This window comes from Apostichopus japonicus, chromosome 12, assembly GCF_037975245.1.
Source record: "Apostichopus japonicus isolate 1M-3 chromosome 12, ASM3797524v1, whole genome shotgun sequence".
Taxonomy (NCBI): Eukaryota; Metazoa; Echinodermata; class Holothuroidea; order Aspidochirotida; family Stichopodidae; genus Apostichopus; species Apostichopus japonicus.
This window is the reverse complement of record NC_092572.1, coordinates 14,122,241-14,144,520: the sequence shown is the minus strand read 5'-3', so window position 1 is coordinate 14,144,520 and position 22,280 is coordinate 14,122,241. Positions and strand designations below refer to the sequence as shown.

Sequence of the window (22,280 nt, the reverse complement as noted above, 5' to 3'; positions counted from 1 at the left end):
TTATTTAGGTGTCATCTAATGTAATTTTAATTTGGTGTTTATAATGTGTTATCGATCCTGCTTCTTCTTGTCGTTTAGAGAAGCCGACTTCCCCAATGTTAATTACGGAAAATCTAGACACAGAGCCATCTCGGACTCCAATTGAAACCTGCGTGTGGCAAGGTGCTGATAGGCCTTAAGTAAAACATGTTTGAAATATATATGCTTTTATGCCGGATTACTAATATATATCGCGGTAAATGCAACAGTAAGTGTTGCAACTGGGAGACCTGTCAGACGTCAACAATATAATGTCTTGTAACCGAACTTGCGTAGTATTTTAACTTTTGATAGCTATTTGCTATTTGTTGTTGTATATGCTGTATTGACTGTTTACAGCTTTAAGGAAAGTTGTAATTCTTTGCCGGGAAATTCCCGTTATCCTCTGAAGTTGCTCACTATGAAGTAAGCAATCGTGTACCTGGCCTTTTTTTCAAAGAGTTGAGCTTTCCGGTGTCCGGAAGGCTGGTGACCGCAACTCAGACGCGGTGTTCTCTGAAGTAGTATATTCTCGCACGAGTAAGCTTAAGCCAATGCTAAGGCTAGTAGTAAAGGAGCTGAGGGTAACGTGCAGCGTGGTACTCTTTGACAAAAACTCATTAAAAAAAACGTCTACTTACGGTACGTCATCTTATTAATTTATATCAATCAAGTCGGTATGTTTCTAATACCACGGCGCCTGATCGTAGATATTGTAAGTGCTTAGAATATTCTTTATAATATGAATTGTTTAGCAAACTGCGCTACTGCACCGAGGGAGATTATGTCCAGTTATTTAAGATTACCGATCTCAACCGATTGTTAACATTCACGTTGCTAACGTTATTTAGTCACGTTATGAACTGCGTAAAAAAACATGTACGTTCCCAAGGATTAGTGCAAGGATCAGTGAATGGATTCAAGATTGCCCACCAGTCAGGAAGTGACGTTGTGGACATAATCCACATGCAAAGTTCAATTGGAGCATGGCCGTCGCTTATGGTGAATTTTTGGGGCCGAGCTGTCTTGTTACCCTCCATATCATTAGAATATGTAATACGAATGGGGAATGTGTGTATGCTCAAGCGCACACACTGCCATTTGTGTTTGCACAGTGTGGAAGTACCGTTTGTGGACCGCTGTGAAGCCGGGCTAGAATATTTCCTCCTGAATCCCAAACCACGAGACATGCATGGGAATAAACGCAATAGGCATTAGTTATTAGAGCTAGACTGACCAATTGATTGAGTTCAAATGCGGTTGTATTTCAAGCTTTGTGACCTTTCTGTTGGATTTAATGATGTACGGAACAAGAAACATTTATGTCTGACTCAACAGCAGTGCATACGAGCGCTTCTACTTTGTTTAGTTTTTCTAACTGTTAATCATTTATTTATTGTATTGTAAGTTCATGAAGTGCTTTTGATGTTCCTTTCTTTAGTTGATGTTAAATTTGGTCTACTTCCTCTTACTTTTGCAGACGGGTTTGTCCTCAATTTCTTTTACCGATAACATAGACGTCGATTATGAGTAAAATGTACTGCTAATGCGTCAAATAAATGCAGAAAGTATTGAAATTATAACGAGGTTACTATTTCATTTGTGGGATGAGTGGAACTTGATGGAAATGTTCAGAGAGGTGGATACATGACGAAAATTTTCCAGTCATGAAGCCTATTTTCATGACCGTTGTTAAAATTGTATCTTACACAGAAGGGACTTGTTTTTAACATAATTATTATGTAACTGCAACTTATATTTTTTATTCAATTTTCCAATAATGTTTGAACACATCTAAAAGAATTACAAAAATAGTTTAAACGGTAGATTTCATTTATTATACTCAATAGAATATGTTAAAAAGCATAACGGCACCATGGCTTGCCGAAACAAAAAATGATTTCTATATTAAACCGTTCATTCTGATGAAATGAATCGATACAAGTTTGCTTTATTTCTATATCAGAAGAGAAATATTCAATAAGATGTTCAACTGAAGATGTGAAGATCATGAAAGTTCATGAATTTTCATGAAAGTCCCCAATTACACCGTTCTAGTTTAAGCGCTTGTACGTAATAAAATTGGCTAAATATTGACAATATAAAGAAACATGTTCATGTGTCATTTTTAGAAGCAATGCTTATTTTATGTAGCTTGATTAGTCTTTTGTACGTTCAACACTCTGTAACAAAATGTGCCACTCTCTTTTGCTAAGTACCACAGTATCAAGATTGATTTATGATACACTGAATACAGTCGTTTAAGGAACAAAATATCGCCCCATTACCTTAGTCATGAAAAGTGCATCGAAAGTTTTTGAATGATTTATGCATTATTGGTAAATATATCATTGTCTAGGTTTCTTAATTTAATGTTGTAACTGTGTAATGTTATTGCAATAACTAATCTGTGAAAGATGTGGTACGGTTATACCATTTTGCGGTCCATATTATTCCATTTCAACTTCTGAATGATTCCACCAGTTACTTATAATCAGATTAATGTTCAGTAGCAAGCATTCCATATATGTATTGGCAAAAAAGAGTTTATTATGTTTGCCATGTCGAATTAGTGCAAACCACGAAGTGTTGATAATTAAAACGAGAGAGTCTGGTACTACTTGATAGCAAGGACAATGGTCATTGTAGACCAATCTTACTCTGAATCAATGATTGAATATAATTATCTTAGCAATACACGTGTCGCAAACATATTCGTATCTTATAATATGACACATGTTTGACCTTTTCCTGTTTCAATCGCAATTGCCTGCTACATTACGAGATCGCATTACTGAGGTAAGGTAGTTTGATCTAGTTTTAAGTTTGGTGGTCAAATATGACAACTTTGGTAGAAAGTTACGATGAAACAAAGAATACTGACTTACATATTCGTTCAGTGTTTCAAGAATACTTGATTACATTGCTATAGTTGATAATGTCAACGCCACAAATGTTAAATGACACATACGCTAGTGAATAATGCACTCTCTGAAAAGTATAACATATCCGTCTAGAAATGATATTGACTTGGAGACTTTCTCTATACTTCGAAGGAGAAACGATGAAAAGTGGAAGGCATCTCTTTTAATAGGTTTTAGTAGATTACTTTCATATTGATCCAACAAATTGATAAAGCATTGCATTGAAATACTAAAAACTAGATAAAAAAATTGATAGCGCAAAGCGGTTATACTGCCAGGCAGGAGCATATCAAAATGATGAAGCAATGAAATAAAAAAGTTGTAAAAGACAGATTGTGTGTGTGATTAATAATTATGGTACCTAGTGTAATGTTATGTGTTTAATCTGAACTCTCTTAATTCTCTCTTATAGGTTGTTTGGTAAGAAAATTACGATGGCGCTCTTCCCTCTTAACATTAAGATACAGATCATAACAGGGGATATCATATCATTACATGAAGTACATATGGTAATACCGATTTTAGATAAACCGTATGGCAATCATTGGAACAGCATCCATTGTGAAATTATTATGATTTAACAAAATTGGAAGATTGATTTGCTCCTTTTGGAGTTCCCTGTTTTGTAAGAGTCTTTAGCTTTTGTCGAACTTTCTACGTGTTCAACTTCGCAGACGAATACAAAAGTAATATAAAAATGAACAGACACGATGTCCATCAACAACAACTGCAACTACAGGTAAATTGAATGACGGTTGAGGAAACGGTTTCTGTGAGGGCGTAACAAATGGACAACATTGTAATGATGGATTAAAATATAGGCGGAAACATTCCTGTGCATGCCTTGAATGGATACTCGAACGAAATGGTGTACGCCACAGGGTAGTGATGGAGCGTAGAGAAGAACAAGTCATGTATATAAAACTGGATTCGGGAAACTGATATGGATACTATGCAATTAACTTTTCTGGAAAAGGAGATCCGTGGAGATTGATGACGTATATGCGAGGTATGCCTGCAATTGCCAAAGCCAATGACTCAGAGTAATAGGCGACAATGACTTCTTTCTCACGTGACACTGAATATACGTAGAGAAGTTCGATTATCTCGTTTCCATAGTTTTGACCATTTATACGGCGCATTTATGGTCGGCCAGAAAGTTTACCTGAAGTAAAGATAACCAGTAGTAGTTGTAAGTGGTTTGATAAGTGATACGATGCCACGTTGGGACGTTTCAAGGATTCCACCCTTATTTAAACTTTTAACAGTTGAGCAAATGACTGTCTGTTCACACATTGTAATAGATATAAGTAGCATATTCTCAGGTTTAACTAAATCGTTTGTTATGTACTAAACGAAGCATACTATAATGAACTTCGTATTCCATTGTTTTGGTGTTCCGTATAACAAAATCCATGACAACTCAATCATACACTGCATTTTCTCACCCACACACTCATCTAATTAATATACCACCCCATAAATCGATCATTGACCAAACAATTCACTGCAACGTTCATGGTACCGTTTCTTTTCACTTAAAATGCTAAAAAATGACGTTTAAAATTATAAAAGAAATCGTTTTCTACAGAAAGCTGAAAATAAACAGGGATGTAATATGTAAAACAAACAATGTTATAATAAATATATTAAGTGACTGATAAGGTATACTACCAGTTAATCGTCGTTAATGATTTATTTTAAAGAAATAAAATACATCATGTAATAATTAATATGAAAGGAATTGGGTTAAATACAATACATTTACTATTTGTGAGTCTCTTCTTCTTGTCCTGCTGCTCCGCCCTGTAATTTTTCAAAAGTGTATTTAATAAAAGTGTTATATAAAAGAAAGATATTAAAATAGTTACGGATAAGTAGATACTCAACTGAATTTGATTCCAAACGGCTCTCAATGTCAATCTGAGAAAATTCAAGGTCTGGTTCTCAAGTACTTTCGGTCTTACAGTTTTACTATATTAACATTGTGTTTTTAATAGAGAAAACGTTATATACTTGTTGCACTTCCCGAATGCATGTTTGAAATGAATAGTAGTTTCTATTGTTTAAAATACTCCAGATACTTATTGTAAAGCTTTTTCGGTCGACTTTTTAATCTTGTATATCTGTTTTAAGGAATGCATTGCTTCATCGTTATAACATATTGTAACGACATCTAAGTTACCGGTGCTACATGAAGTTTTCTATTACATTTTATCAAATGCACATTCTATCAGTTAAGAAATAAAACGTATCTAACTGTTGAATAGACAAACATGAACTCCTTATGGCAAGCTAGTTTGTTTCTAATAAATGGACATATACAAGTAAATATCACCGACTTTATAGGTATTAAACTTGCTTACTGTAAAAACAATGTTCGGTTAATGTATTTTTACATTTTGATTTATAACTTGCATTCCCCAATCCATTCATGTACCTTAGATGTTCGCATTACTCAATTCGCCCCACAAAAATAATGTTATGTGATTTGTTTAAAGCGTTTTTATCTTTTGTTAATTTATTTTAGGTGGGTAACGTGCTGCTTTCATATAGTTCCTGTTCAATACGATTTAGAAATGGACATTTCATTGCCAATAAAATCAAAAAGTATTTAATCGATGGATATAAAAAAAAATGAACCCATTGACAAATGGTAATTGTTCCTATTCTTCTAAGAGCACTATTATTTTTCTATTATTTGATGAATATTTGAAACAAATTCTTCGTCAACTTCTATAGCTCATATGTCATTTAATGTAAGCAATAACGATTCATTATTAGTTCTGTTTCATCGATTATTTTGCAACAACCACAAAAACTATGCTTTCATAGACTATTGTGTTATGTTCGTTATTTAACTTGGAAAATTATCATTGGTAACGCAAAAATAATTTTCAAATCAATTTTTACAGTAGTATGTAAATCAATTTGATTCAAATACGCTAGAGCAAATAGCAACACCAGAGTATCAAAACAATTACAACTTTTTCTTAAAAGAAAAACTCAGTGTTTCAAGTTATGCCATGTCTTTTTTTCTGTTTTATGAGTTAGATTTCTTTAAAAAAAAACTGCACAGCATGTGATTTTTTTAATTGATTAGGCAAGACAATCTAACAATTTAAAACTACCTTTTTTTATATAATCTGTCAACACGTCCCTAATACTCCAATTTGCTCGTCGCTCAAAGTTTTAGAATTACTCATACTATCAAAGAACTGTCCATTAACACGTTTGGCTGTAAGTAAAAAATTCACTCCCAACTTGGATTTCTGCGTGAATATATTCGCGGTTCTACAGAATTCCAGGTGGCAAGATTATCGGCATACCATTTTATTATGTCTTTAACAACGTTTGTAATAACTAAAACCATAGAATGATCGAGGAATATGTTAAGTCACTTGATAAATGGAACACCGATGCTTAAATATCGTACGTATCTCAAGACAATTCATATTTTTATGCACTCCTGTCAGACGTAACCGAGAACTAAATAGTTTGTTTTGTTATATGTGCCATCGTTATACCGTTGATAAGGAGTATCGTGAATGATCATATTTCTCCGTAAGATATAACAGTAGTGAACGTGTTTTTGTCATAGGATAGCGAGTTTATAAAGAGAATTATTAAGAATATTTGAGACACACCTGAAGAGCTTTCTTTTCTCCATTTAATGTCTGTACAGTTTTGTCAAGCTCAGCTTTTTTATCCTAGTAATTTAATTAGAGAAAAAAGGGAGAAAAGATGTTATAGTTAATACATAATAATAAAATACCTTCCATTGTAAGGAAAAATTGCTAAATAGTAAATACATTTGTATGTTTTTCTCTTTAAAATATCACTTTTTCTTAACAGAATGTAAGCTTCCGTAAATAAACATTTAAGTAGATTTTGTTATGTTTTTTAACTTATATTTTATTACATATGATTGATGTAAATCACTTTCATGCTTATGTCAAGACATTTCATATATGTTTGTACTTATGTCAGTCAAACTGAAGTAATCGAGAACTAGATAGTTCGTTTTGTTATATGTGCCATCGTTATACCGTTCATAAGGAGTATCGTGAATCTTCATATTTCTCCGTAAGATATAACAGTAGTGTAAGTGTTTTGTCAAAGGATAGCGAGGTTATAAAGAGAATATTAAGAATATTTGAAACACACCTGAAGAGCTTTCTTTTCTCCATTTAATGTCTGTACAGTTGCTTCAAGCTCAGCTTTTGTATCCTAGTAATTTTAATTTGAGAAAAAAAAAAGGAGAAAAAATGTTATAATTAATATATAATAATTCATTATATTCCATTGTAAGGAAACATTGCTTAACAGTGAATACATTTGTATGTTTATCTATTTAAAATATCGCTTTTGCTTAACAGAATGTATACTTCTTTAAATAAAAATTATTTTGATCGATGAAAATCACTTTCGTTTTTATGTCAAGACAATTCATATATGTTTGTAATAATGGCATCAAACATAAGAAATCGAGAACTAAATAGTTCGTTTTGTGTAAGTGCCATACTTATACCGGTGATAAGGTCAATCGTGACTCTTAATATTTCTCCGTAAGATATAACAGTAGTGTAAGTTTTTTTTTGTCATAGGATAGCGAGTTTATAAAGAGAATATTAAGAATATTTGAACACACCTGAAGAGCTTTCTTTTCTCCATTTAATGTCTGTACAGTTGCTTCAAGTTCAGCTTTTTTATCCTAGTAATTTAATTAGAGAAAAAAAGGAGAAAAAATGTTATAGTTATTATATAATAATTAAATATATATTCCATTGTAAGGAAACATTGCTTAACAGTGAATACATTTGTGTGTTTTTTTCTTTAAAATATCGCTTTTTCTTAACAGAATGTATACTTTTTAAATAAACATTGGAATAGAGTTTTTTATGTTGTGTGATTATATTTTATTTTGATTAATGTAAAATCACTTTCGTTTTTATGTCAAGACAATTCATATATGTTTGTAATCATGGCATCAAACATAAGAAATCGAGAACTAAATAGTTCGTTTTGCGTAAGTGCCATAGTTATACCGGTGATAAGGTCAATCGTGAATCTTCATATTTCTCCGTAAGATATAACAGTAGTGTACGTGTTTTTGTCATAGGATAGGGGGTTTTTAAAGAGAATTATTAAGAATATTTGACACACACCTGAAAAGCTTTCTTTTCTCCATTTAATTTCTGTACAGTTTTGTCAAGCGCTGTATTTTTATCCTAGTAATTTTAATTTGAGAAATAAAAAAGGAGAAAAAATGTAATAGTTAGTATATATTAATAAAATACCTTCTATTGTAAGGAAACATTGCTAAATACTAAATACATTTGTATGTTTTTCTCTTAAAAATATCACTTTTTCTTAACAGAATGTAAACTTCCGTGAAAGACATTTGAGTATTTTTTTTTTTAATGTTTTTTAACTTATATTTTATTACATATGATTGATGTTAAATCACTTTCATGCTTATGTAAAGACATTTCATATATGTTTGTACTCATGTCAGTCAAACAGAAGTAATCGAGAACTAAATAGTTCGTTTTGTTATATGTGCCATCGTTATACCGTTCATAAGGAGTATCGTGAATCTTCATATTTCTCCGTAAGATATAACAGTAGTGTAAGTTTTTTGTCAAAGGATAGCGAGGTTATAAAGAGAATATTAAGAATATTTGAAACACACCTGAATAGCTTTCTTTTCTCCATTTAATGTCTGTACAGTTGCTTCAAGCTCAGCTTTTGTATCTTAGTAATTTTAATTTGAGAAAAATGAGAAACAAATGTTATAATTAATATATAATAATTCATCATATTCCATTGTAAGGAAACATTGCTTAACAGTGAATACATTTGTATGTTTATCTATTTAAAATATCGCTTTTGCTTAACAGAATGTATACTTCTTTAAAAAAAAATTATTTTGATCGATGAAAATCACTTTCGTTTTTATGTCAAGACAATTCATATATGTTTGTAATAATGGCATCAAACATAAGAAATCGAGAACTAAATAGTTCGTTTTGTGTAAGTGCCATACTTATACCGGTGATAAGGTCAATCGTGAATCTTCATATTTCTCCGTAAGATATAACAGTAGTGTAAGTTTTTTTTTTGTCATAGGATAGCGAGTTTATAAAGAGAATATTAAGAATATTTGAACACACCTGAAGAGCTTTCTTTTCTCCATTTAATGTCTGTACAGTTGCTTCAAGCTCAGCTTTTTTATCCTAGTAATTTAATTAGAGAAAAAAGGAGAAAAAATGTTATAGTTAATATATAGTAATTAAATATATATTCCATTGTAAGGAAACATTGCTTAACCGTTAACATTTGTGTGTTTTTCTCTTTAAAATATCGCTTTTTCTTAACAGAATGTATACTTTTTAAATAAACATTGGAATAGAGTTTTTTATGTTGTGATATTATATTTTATTTTGATTAATGTAAAATCACTTTCGTTTTTATGTCAAGACAATTCATATATGTTTGTAATCATGGCATCAAACATAAGAAATCGAGAACTAAATAGTTCGTTTTGCGTAAGTGCCATAGTTATACCGGTGATAAGGTCAATCGTGAATCTTCATATTTCTCCGTAAGATATAACAGTAGTGTACGTGTTTTTGTCATAGGATAGCAAGTTAATAAAGAGAATTATTAAGAATATTTGATACACACCTGAAAAGCTTTCTTTTCTCCATTTAATTTCTGTACAGTTTTGTCAAGCGCTGTATTTTTATCCTAGTAATTTTAATTTGAGAAATAAGAAAGGAGAAAAAATGTAATAGTTAGTATATATTAATAAAATACCTTCCATTGTAAGGAAACATTGCTAAATACTAAATACATTTGTATGTTTTTCTCTTAAAAATATCACTTTCTTAACAGAATGTAAACTTCCGTGAAAAACATTTGAGTAATTTTTTTTAATGTTTTTTAACTTATATTTTATTATATATGATTGATGTTAAATCACTTTCATGCTTATGTAAAGACATTTCATATATGTTTGTACTCATGTCAGTCAAACAGAAGTAATCGAGAACTAAATAGTTCGTTTTGTTATATGTGCCATCGTTATACCGTTCATAAGGAGTATCGTGAATCTTCATATTTCTCCGTAAGATATAACAGTAGTGTAAGTTTTTTGTCAAAGGATAGCGAGGTTATAAAGAGAATATTAAGAATATTTGAAACACACCTGAATAGCTTTCTTTTCTCCATTTAATGTCTGTACAGTTGCTTCAAGCTCAGCTTTTGTATCCTAGTAATTTTAATTTGAGAAAAAGGAGAAACAAATGTTATAATTAATATATAATAATTCATTATATTCCATTGTAAGGAAACATTGCTTAACAGTGAATACATTTGTATGTTTATCTATTTAAAATATCGCTTTTGCTTAACAGAATGTATACTTCTTTAAAAAAAAATTATTTTGATCGATGAAAATCACTTTCGTTTTTATGTCAAGACAATTCATATATGTTTGTAATAATGGCATCAAACATAAGAAATCGAGAACTAAATAGTTCGTTTTGTTATATGTGCCATCGTTATACCGTTCATAAGGAGTATCGTGAATCTTCATATTTCTCCGTAAGATATAACAGTAGTGTAAGTTTTTTGTCAAAGGATAGCGAGGTTATAAAGAGAATATTAAGAATATTTGAAACACACCTGAATAGCTTTCTTTTCTCCATTTAATGTCTGTACAGTTGCTTCAAGCTCAGCTTTTGTATCCTAGTAATTTTAATTTGAGAAAAAGGAGAAACAAATGTTATAATTAATATATAATAATTCATTATATTCCATTGTAAGGAAACATTGCTTAACAGTGAATACATTTGTATGTTTATCTATTTAAAATATCGCTTTTGCTTAACAGAATGTATACTTCTTTAAAAAAAAATTATTTTGATCGATGAAAATCACTTTCGTTTTTATGTCAAGACAATTCATATATGTTTGTAATAATGGCATCAAACATAAGAAATCGAGAACTAAATAGTTCGTTTTGTGTAAGTGCCATACTTATACCGGTGATAAGGTCAATCGTGAATCTTCATATTTCTCCGTAAGATATAACAGTAGTGTAAGTTTTTTTGTCATAGGATAGCGAGTTTATAAAGAGAATATTAAGAATATTTGAAAACACCTGAAGAGCTTTCTTTTCTCCATTTAATGTCTGTACAGTTGCTTCAAGCTCAGCTTTTTTATCCTAGTAATTTAATTAGAGAAAAAAGGAGAAAAAATGTTATAGTTAATATATAGTAATTAAATATATATTCCATTGTAAGGAAACATTGCTTAACCGTTAACATTTGTGTGTTTTTCTCTTTAAAATATCGCTTTTTCTTAACAGAATGTATACTTTTTAAATAAACATTGGAATAGAGTTTTTTATGTTGTGATATTATATTTTATTTTGATTAATGTAAAATCACTTTCGTTTTTATGTCAAGACAATTCATATATGTTTGTAATCATGGCATCAAACATAAGAAATCGAGAACTAAATAGTTCGTTTTGCGTAAGTGCCATAGTTATACCGGTGATAAGGTCAATCGTGAATCTTCATATTTCTCCGTAAGATATAACAGTAGTGTACGTGTTTTTGTCATAGGATAGTAAGTTAATAAAGAGAATTATTAAGAATATTTGATACACACCTGAAAAGCTTTCTTTTCTCCATTTAATTTCTGTACAGTTTTGTCAAGCGCTGTATTTTTATCCTAGTAATTTTAATTTGAGAAATAAAAAAGGAGAAAAAATGTAATAGTTAGTATATATTAATAAAATACCTTCCATTGTAAGGAAACATTGCTAAATACTAAATACATTTGTATGTTTTTCTCTTAAAAATATCACTTTCTTAACAGAATGTAAACTTCCGTGAAAAACATTTGAGTAATTTTTTTTAATGTTTTTTAACTTATATTTTATTACATATGATTGATGTTAAACCACTTTCATGCTTATGTAAAGACATTTTATATATGTTTGTACTCACGTCAGTCAAACAGAAGTAATCGAGAACTAAATAGTTCGTTTTGTTATATGTGCCATCGTTATACCGTTCATAAGGAGTATCGTGAATCTTCATATATCTCCGTAAGATATAACAGTAGTGTAAGTTTTTTGTCAAAGGATAGCGAGGTTATAAAGAGAATATTAAGAATATTTGAAACACACCTGAATAGCTTTCTTTTCTCCATTTAATGTCTGTACAGTTGCTTCAAGCTCAGCTTTTGTATCCTAGTAATTTTAATTTGAGAAAAAGGAGAAACAAATGTTATAATTAATATATAATAATTCATTATATTCCATTGTAAGGAAACATTGCTTAACAGAATGTATACTTCTTTAAAAAAAAATTATTTTGATCGATGAAAATCACTTTCGTTTTTATGTCAAGACAATTCATATATGTTTGTAATAATGGCATCAAACATAAGAAATCGAGAACTAAATAGTTCGTTTTGTGTAAGTGCCATAGTTATACCGGTGATAAGGTCAATCGTGAATCTTCATATTTCTCCGTAAGATATAACAGTAGTGTACGTGTTTTTGTCATAGGATAGCGAGTTTTTAAAGAGAATTATTAAGAATATTTGACACACACCTGAAAAGCTTTCTTTTCTCCATTTAATTTCTGTACACTTTTGTCAAGCGCTGTATTTTTATCCTAGTAATTTTAATTTGAGAAATAAGAAAGGAGAAAAAAATTAATAGTTAGTATATATTAATAAAATACCTTCCATTGTAAGGAAACATTGCTAAATACTAAATACATTTGTATGTTTTTCTATTAAAAATATCACTTTTTCTTAACAGAATGTAAACTTCCGTGAAAAACATTTGAGTATTTTTTTTTATGTTTTTTAACTTATATTTTATTATATATGATTGATGTTAAATCACTTTCATGCTTATGTAAAGACATTTCATATATGTTTGTACTCATGTCAGTCAAACAGAAGTAATCGAGAACTAGATAGTTCGTTTTGTTATATGTGCCATCGTTATACCGTTCATAAGGAGTATCGTGAATCTTCATATTTCTCCGTAAGATATAACAGTAGTGTAAGTTGTTTTTTTTGTCATAGGATAGCGAGTTTATAAAGAGATATTAAGAATATTTTAACACACCTGAAGAGCTTTCTTTTCTCCATTTAATGTCTGTACAGTTGCTTCAAGCTGAGTTTTTGTATCCTAGTAATTTAATTAGAGAAAAAAAGGAGAAAAAATGTTATAGTTAATATATAATAATTAAATATATATTCCATTGTAAGGAAACATTGCTTAACAGTGAATACATTTGTGTGTTTTTTTCTTTAAAATATCGCTTTTTCTTAACAGAATGTATACTTCTCTAAATAAACATTGGAATAGAGTTTTTTATGTTTTGATATTATATTTTATTTCGAATAATGTAAATCACTTTCGTTTTTATGTCAAGACAATTCATATATGTTTGTAATCATGGCATCAAACATAAGAAATCGAGAACTAAATAGTTCGTTTTGTTTAAGTGTCATCGTTATACCGTTCATAAGGTCAATCGTGAATCTTCATATTTCTCCGTAAGATATAACAGTAGTGTACATTTTTTTTGTCATAGGATAGCGCGTTTATAAAGAGAATTGTTAAGAATATTTGAAACAAACCTGGAGAGCTTTCTTTTCTCCTTTCAAATTCTTGTTAGTTGTTGCAAGCCTTTCCTTTGTATCATAGTAATATTGATTTGAGAAAATAAAGTTTATGGTTAGTAAATAATAATACAATTCCTCCCATTGATATGACTCATTGCTGTGTGGTTTATGAATCTATATGTTTTCTCTTTATATAAGGAAAACTCAACTTTTAGAAAACCATTATTGAATGACTGCTGAGTTAATGTTGTTCACAGGGTCATCTTCCTGATCTACATTTTCAATAAAGACATCATGAGAGGAAAAGGGTATTTTGAACCGTAAGTTTAGATATTTCTACATTAACTCCGCTAACAGTATTGCAAAATCTTCTTATATCCATTTCACAAATAATATATGTATGTACTCATGTCAGTCAAACAGAAGTAATAAAAAAAACTAAATAGTTCGTTTTGTGTAAGTGCCATCGTTATACCGTTAATAAGGAGTATCGTGAATGATCATATTTCTCCGTAAGATATAACAGCAGTGTACGTGTTTTTGTCATAGGATAGCGAGTTTACAAAGATAATTGTTATGAATATTTGAGACACACCTGAAGAGCTTTATTTTCTCCATTTAATGTCTGTACAGTTGTGTCAAGCTCTGTATTTTTATCCTAGTAATTTTAATTTGAGAAAAAAAGGAGAAAAAAGTAATAGTTAGTATATATTAATAAAATACCTTCGATTTTAAGGAACCATTTCTAAATAGTAAATACATTTGTATGTTTTTCTCTTTAAAATATCACTTTTTCTTAACAGAATGTAAGCTTCCGTAAAAAACATTTAAGTAGATTTTTTTTTTTTTTTTAACTTATATTTTATTACATATCATTGATGTTAAATCACTTTCATTTTTATGTCAAGACATTTCATATATGTTTGTACTCATGTCAGTCAAACAGAAGTAATCGAGAACTAAATAGTTTGTTTTGTTATATGTGCCATCGTTATACCGTTGATAAGGTCAATCGTGAATCTTCATATTTCTCCGTAAGATATAACAGTAGTGTTAGTTTTTTTGTCATAGGATAGCGAGTATATAAAGAGAACATTAAGAATATTTGAAACACACCTGACGAGCTTTCTTTTCTCCATTTAATGTCTGTACAGTTGCTTCAAGCTCAGCTTTTGTATCCTAGTAATTTTAATTTGAGACAAAAGGGAGAAAAGATGTTATAGTTAATACACAATAATAAAATACCTTCCATTGTAAGGAAACATTGCTTAACAGTGAATACATTTGTATGTTTTTCTCTTTAAAATATCGCTTTTTCTTTACAGAATGTATACTTCTCTAAATAAAAATTGAAGTGGAGTTTTTATGTTTTGATCTTATATTTTATTTTGATTGATGTAAGTCACTTTCGTTTTTATGTCAAGACAATTCATATATGTTTGTAATCATTGCATCAAACATAAGAAATCGAGTGCTAAATAGTTCGTTTTGTGTAAGTGCCATCGTTATACCGGTAATAAGGTCTATAGTGAATGTTCATATTTCTCCGTAGGACATAACAGTAGCGTTGTCATAGGATAGCGAGTTTATAAAGAGAATATTAAGAATATTTGAAACACACCTGGAGAGCTTTCTTTTCTCCATTTAATGTCTGTACAGTTGCTTCAAGCTCAGTTTTTGTATCCTAGTAATTTTAATTTGAGAAAAAAGAGAGTAATTTTAATTAGAGAAAAAAAGGAGAAAAAATGTTATAGTTAATATATAATAAAAAAAAGTATATTCCATTGTAAGGAAACATTGCTTAACAGTGAATACATTTGTATGTTTTTCTCTTTAAAATATCGCTCTTGCTTAACAGAATGTATACTTCTTTAAATAAACATTGAAATAGAGTCTTTTATGTTTTGATCTTATATAGTACGTTTGTTTGTACTTTCTCGGTAATTGAATTCTTTTGTCATTAAAATGCAAGGCTTATGGATTTTCAATTAATCCGTTGACATCCATTTAGGTCAGAAATGACCCAATTTAAGTAAACATTTTCAATTGAATCATATTTTGAGTTTCATGTATCCTGTATCCATCATTCATATATAGAAGATAAGTAGATCTTTTATTTTTAATAAATTTGTGGGCTGGTGCTCAACATATTTCCTACAGTTACTGATTTGCTAATTCTGCTGAAGGGAACATGCCATATGATCAAAACGAATCGAAATATTGAAACATTCAATCTTAGAATAAGAAGTATAACAAGTGCTGTTACTAATTCGATACCTTTTTTTAAAATATCACCTAGGATCTAGCCTGGACACGAACTACTAACTTGATCCACTATCAACACCAACTGGGTAACGACCAACTTGAAACCGTGTGATCATGACGTCATCATGTCTAGTAAAGTCACACGAGTTGATTTGAAAGGAAATGCAAACTACACATCTCGGTTTAAAAAAATTGAGCGATCCACTGTGCAATGTGTTTCTGAATGAAACTAAATGCTCTAAATCTATGACATAAAACCTTTAAGTAATGTAAACGTATTTGAAAATGTATTAACAAACCTCAAGAAGCGTTTTTTCATCAAGTAGACTTTTACGTTCACCTGTCCTGTTGTTGAAGTAACAAAATAGAAAAAGTAATGCTAATTTATCCATATCAGTCACTAAAGCAGATTTCTTTTCAGTTTATTCATTAGTTATGCAGCAGAAGGACATCGTTGCTAAAACCAGGTAATTATTGATGGGAATTATAATCTAACCGTTCACACTATAAAACTTCTGCCTAGACAGTGTTGCCTTACTGAAAGCTTCCTTTATATTGGTACTCGTATGAAGTGGAATAAATACGCTTCTAATCTCTTAAAAGCAAATTAATTAGACTTATGAACTAAATTTTGTATCAAATAATACCAACGCATTTGTCAACCAACCCAACTGCCTTGAATTTCTTGATCAAATCATGTTATATGCAAGTTAAAAAACACTTGAACAAATTGAATACTGTGTTGAATTGTTGTTATTGAGAACTATAATTGTGTAGCAAATATGTTTGCAAGAAAGAAGTCTTACCTTTTCGTTTTCATTTGTGTATATTTTTTCCTTATTGCTAAAATTAAAGAAATAATATGCAATTAATTAGTAAAAATGACAATCGTGAAAGCTATTTGTAAGTTTTGGTAATTTATTGTACATACCGTAACTATTGATTAGTAGGAAAACAGTAAGCCCAGATACAACTATAAGCAGAACGAGCAGAACGATCCATGTTCCTGATGATTTATCTGTAGAAAAAATAACAATTTTTGTTTTCGATCGACCCATTGCATTTAAAGCCATAAATAGACAACATATGATATACACGTACACATAAACTTTAAAAATATAAACTAGTAAAGAAAGTCAGTTGTTTGGCTGGATGAATCGGTGCATGGCTGGATAAACAGTTGGGCAGACAGACATATTACTGGATGGGTCTAGGGAGGATACTAATGGATGAACGGATGGATTGATACGCCCTTAGTTTACCTGTATCTGTTTTGTCCAGTCTGACATGGGCAAGTCTTGCACATGCTTGTCCATCTTCACTAGCAACAGCTTCACATGTAAGAGGTAATCCAAACTCATTCGGCACCGTAATCGTTTCTGATATTGTACTGGATTCTTCATTCAAGGGAGGCTCACTAGATACAGAATTAATCTCTTTCGAACCATTAAACCATTTCAGAGATAACGATGATGGGCCACCTTTTGCCGTACAAGTTAATTTTGTTTCCTTAGAGGGTTCCACTTGAAGAGTGCAACTGTCACTTGGTTCACACTGTTCGATTCCGAATGTGAAATCTGAAAAACAGTATATGTAAGAGCATAACAAATGCAACAGAAAATCAATGATGGAAGGTTTGTTTGCAATTTTCGAAAATACCAAATACTGAATGTGTCACCCAACACTTACGTAACAACCAGTTAGAGCCCATAAATAATCGTAAATAGTCTTTAAATATATACACTACCAATCACATTGCTTGGTGAGCATTCTCCTTGCAACCAACAGTCAGTTCAGGGTAAGAATAAGGGATGATTTATTTACAAGATTATATGATACGATGGTCATTGCGTACATATTAATATATTACCAAGCATGTTTTCAAGATTTACAGTTCTGTGGTACACACTACACATAATTTACACACATGTACTTACCATTCACCGTGACCTCAATTGAAACAGCCCCGCGACAGTTGGTATTTTCTGATACAATTCTGCAATGATATATTCCCCCTTCTGCTAGGGTAACATTGTTAATGACGAGACTACCATCCTCATTCACTGAATATTTCTCCGAATCAGGGCTAGGGATGCCAAGCACTCTTGATGCTACGCCCTGGCTAGTTGAAAAATCTTCTCCTCTACTCCAGAAGTAAGCCGTCTCATCGCCTTTTGGTACACACGGCACCACTGCTGTTCCACCTTTCTCGATGGAGAATACTGGCCAGTTTGCAAGAGCTGGTTGAACTAGGTTAAATGCATGTACAAGTTTTATTTGGGATTTGAAAACATGATTCAGATGTTTTATTTCCACTGCTTTTTCTGAACGATGCGAGTTTTATTTAGTCATCATTGCTTGCTTGTATGGATACAAAAACAATTAATTCTTTAACTCAAACCCAAGTTATATGAAAACGCAATGTGATATTGTTGAAAACACTATTGTGCAGAGAAACTGGGCATTGAAGCGTCGATCATTAGCTATAGAAATATAGTACTTAGCAGAGCCTTTTAGAAGAATTCAGAAGTTGAGGGTCTTAGGCGAGGGAGGGGTTTAGGGGTGCCGTTCAAAACGAGGGATATCACCAGCGAGATTATATTACACAATATCACCACACTATCACCGGCGGATCAACGATTTTATGAACAAGCGGTGATCATTATATTATTGCAGTAAACTCCTCTTTAAGGAGGGAATCTGGGAAAGTTCTTCTTATGAAATTATACTGTCTGGGGCACTTTTAAACATTAACTTAGTTCTATAGTGAAGTATTATGCAATATATTGCTAAAGAAATAATGTTATTTCTTCTGTTGGAATAGGGGGGAGGGGAGGAAGACGCAATTTCAAGGATCAGGTCGAAGGTTTTGATTTGAATAGTTTACATTCCGATTAACAAATCGCATATCTTAAAAACTGAGGGAAGATGGTCGAACTTGAAAAATTAGATAAGAAGAAGTTGACATTATCAACTTCCAAGTTTGGCCATCGTAGCATCTTCAAATGTGGCTAAATTTCTTCTCGTTAATACCCTAAACTCTATGGGTGTTATTAAACTACATGTAAAATTGTATAGCTTTCTACTTCAATGCTCTATCAGTTTGTATCTGTAGAGGAAGAAGGCGGTTCTCGGGTTAATCGTGGGTAGGTATGGGTGTAGCTCGGATTGATCTGTGGTAGGGTTTGTGATGGTAGGTGAGGTATTGTTGTCGGGATTCGCATTATTTCATACTTTTAGTTTTGCTTTGTTTACTTTCCCTAATTCCTATTCATTGTTTTTTCTATGTATGACTATGACTTTTTTTTTTTAATTTAAAAACTCTTTGACAAAGACCCTCTGTTTTTTTTTTTTTTTTTTTGGGGGGGGGGGGGGCGAGGGTTGAGTTTAACTTCCCTCATTGCTGTTCATATTTTTGCAGAGTGCTCTATCTGATTTTGTAGTCAAACAAATATACGAAACGAGTTTGTAACTCATTAAAACGAGCCTAAATTGTCATCAAAATATGAAGTTAGCAGTTTTACGAGTGTTGTAACAACCAAGCACAACGTCTCATTAATTTTCTTTTCACATATAGATTAGACTGGTTTTTTCGTCTGATGTGATGAGTGTAATATCACATTATTGTAATGCGAGAATCTCTGAATTGACGTAAGTCCTTTCAAATGTACAGTTTTTCTTCACACTCCCTTTTCCTATAGAAGCCGATACGTTATTGTATTGTATAGGGTCTAGAGTCCTTATTGTATTTTCTAGGGTCTAGAGTCCAATGTGATGTTCATGGGAGCAATATATAAGATTTAACACGAAACATTGGGTAAAAATTATAACAAGAAGAAATGTTGACATTGTTCTGGAAATATATCAGAAGTATCCAGTTTTGTAGAAATTAGTAACTGAACCTTGAGGGAACTTCTTTTTTTTTGGAGGGGGGTGCAAACATCTCCACTGGGGGGACACTTCTTTTAGTGTGTCAATAAAAATCCCGGTACATCCATATTAATCTAAACTGAATATACTGCATAGAGTTGTGCATCTACGATTTTGCTGCCTATATTTCTTTTAGAATTTGTTTAAAAACTACTGAAATGAAATTAATGCATTTGTTTGGACTGCATATATCATCCGTTCTTACTGTAATCTTTATAACACATGCTACCGATTTATGATCACGGTCTAGTCTCTAAGGGGGCAAAAAGCTTTAAGATTTACGGTAGTTACTGTAATCTCAGTGTGAATCGGTTTAATCATTCGATTAATATTCGTGATATTATCCAACATACGTATAGGCCAAGATAATCATGATCGAACTAAAAAATAGATAATGAAATTAATTGAAATAAATGCTTTGCATTTAACCCTATTGAGCGACGTTCAAGATAAATGCACATTCAAAATATGTTATCTTTGAAGAAATCAACAGCTTACCACACAGACTTGCAAGGCAGCTGACCAAAATGAAAGAAATGCCAAAAAGGTTCATCGTGTTGGCTTGCTGCAACGGAGAAACAGATTATATATTAAATGCCATACTAGTACAACAGTGATGTAAACACAGCCCAAGCCAACAGCTTCGTACGCTTAATCATCATTAGATTAATCCTTGTTTGCGGTCTGCATAGATTGAGTAGCTACTGCCTTGAGAATTGGATGCGTGGATCATCTGAGGTTGAAATCGGGTAGAGAGAAGGTTAGTTATCGTGAAGAATTTGGGTGATATAATTACCAATGTATTTAATGCATCTTTCATGTATGATAATCGCATGTGTTGATGAGCGACTTCCCATCTTCCTTTGCGGGTAAGGTCCAGTTTACTTATAATAAATCGTCTGCATTATTTAACTGTATAATACAGTAAAAAATGATGTATGTATACTAACCCCGAACCAATTAAAAATTCTTACTTTAATATTTAACAACAAATGAACTACGCTTTCTTGATGTGAAACAAAATCTTTCGGTGGTAGATTTTACAAGCAAACACGTGTTTTGTTATAAATGAAGAAAGTGTTATAACCTGTTTTCATTTATAAATTGAAAATAATTGTTTATCAATTAATTACACGTGTTCGTTTAATTACCAAACAACTTTGATACCACATCAAGCCTTAGGCTCCCTCCTTTCCCCGCCTGTGAAATATTTTCCATGCAATTGTGATGTGTATGAAACTCCATGCTACCAACTCCTCAGCCTTAATAACCAATCGTAGTACCACTTGGATTGTACACTCCTCTACCCCCCCCATACCTTTGTAGGTAATGACACCGTGATTCCCTTTATCTCTGCCCCCTCCTCAACCCCCATCCCACCCCAATTAATAACCAAACCTAATTAGCCATTTTTCATTTTCTCTGAATGTTTTATTTTATTATTTAAGCCAACATTTTCCTATACTAAGTGACCACCCCCCTCTTTCTACCTCAACCAACATCTGTTTCCCATAATGTTTACCCACCCCACTCCCTTCTCCCCAGGCCACCCTCAACCCTCGTTCATGAAGGACACGTTCAACTTAGAATACCTATCGATTGTTTCATCCATTTCGAGTCCACACGGATGTTAAAGTTCTTTTTTTTTTCATCTTTGTTACTCTAAAAATTTCTAATGAGAACTGAAACCCGTTCCCAAACCCAAACTGTCACGCTCCGTTGGGTAATATAAAGCCCGACCTGTTAACTGTTGGCCTTTTTTGTTCGCTCATCAAATGGGTGAAAAGAGCTAGCTCGGCTATATATCTAGGTTTGAGTAAACAGCAAAAATCTGGACAACGGAATAGATGTGTGACGAAAGGAATGAAAAGAATCGTTCCACGTTTAAGGCTATTATTTACGTATGTAACAGGTATGACTACACTATACTATGATTGCCTGCCATACCATTATTAGGGTGTGCAAATATAGTGTTAAGCTGTGTGTTAGACTAACTCACCTGTACTTTTCAATTTCTGATTCATATAGTTTGACAACCGCAAAGTTTTTATACACCATATCCATGTTAGGTCTTGTTGGCATTTTATTGTTTACCGTTTGAAGGTGTGACTACCATATCAACAGCTCCTCATAAAAACCACAACTCCAGTTCCCCCTGCCCCACCCCCACCCCACCCCCATATAAAACTCAAGTTTAAAAGGTTTACATGCTTATAGTAATAACAGGTTAGTTAGTGGCTTATTTCATTTTTTTACTATTATTCGACACTTTGATGAGATAACTAACACATTAGATCACTTACCCAAGTTCCCAACCCGTTCCCCTCCTCAACTTGAACAATGTGTCACATCGAGAGCTCATTTCCATTGTTTTACAAAACCACTTTCAACCCCATTATTTACACGAATCATCACCTACCACCCCAGATCCTCATTATTATTTATATAATAGACCTTTAGACCTTTTTTCAAATAC

The 22,280-nt window shown here is 31.9% G+C and overlaps 1 protein-coding gene across 1 annotated transcript; it reads right to left on the bottom strand.

Moving 5' to 3' along the window:
- Window positions 1-1,473: 1,473 nt before the first annotated feature.
- LOC139976730 (uncharacterized) lies at window positions 1,474-21,732 on the bottom strand. The gene is made up of 26 exons (XM_071985428.1): window positions 21,560-21,732; window positions 20,303-20,369; window positions 17,812-18,123; window positions 17,137-17,451; window positions 16,806-16,892; window positions 16,681-16,717; window positions 16,174-16,219; window positions 15,231-15,293; window positions 14,726-14,788; window positions 14,205-14,267; window positions 13,625-13,678; window positions 13,107-13,169; window positions 12,580-12,642; window positions 12,150-12,212; window positions 11,627-11,689; window positions 11,113-11,175; window positions 10,635-10,697; window positions 10,156-10,218; window positions 9,633-9,695; window positions 9,119-9,181; window positions 8,638-8,700; window positions 8,111-8,173; window positions 7,594-7,656; window positions 7,110-7,172; window positions 4,705-4,748; window positions 1,474-4,107 (listed from the first exon to the last, which is right to left on the bottom strand). Exons 2-25 carry the CDS (start codon window positions 20,355-20,357, stop codon window positions 4,710-4,712), a joined length of 1,953 nt encoding a protein of 650 aa, XP_071841529.1. The 5' UTR covers window positions 20,358-20,369; window positions 21,560-21,732; the 3' UTR covers window positions 1,474-4,107; window positions 4,705-4,709.
- Between the last annotated feature and the right edge of the window lie 548 nt (window positions 21,733-22,280).

Coding starts and splice junctions, on each gene's coding strand:
- LOC139976730 (XM_071985428.1), bottom strand. CDS start 20,357: ATGAACCTTTTTGGCATTTCTTTCATTTTGGTCAGCTGCCTTGCAAGT. Junction 8,701..9,118: donor GAGAAAAGAAAGCTCTTCAG/GTGTGTTCAAAT, acceptor TAAAATTACTAA/GATACAAAAGCTGAGCTTGA. Junction 7,173..7,593: donor GAGAAAAGAAAGCTCTTCAG/GTGTGTTCAAAT, acceptor TAAAATTACTAG/GATACAAAAGCTGAGCTTGA.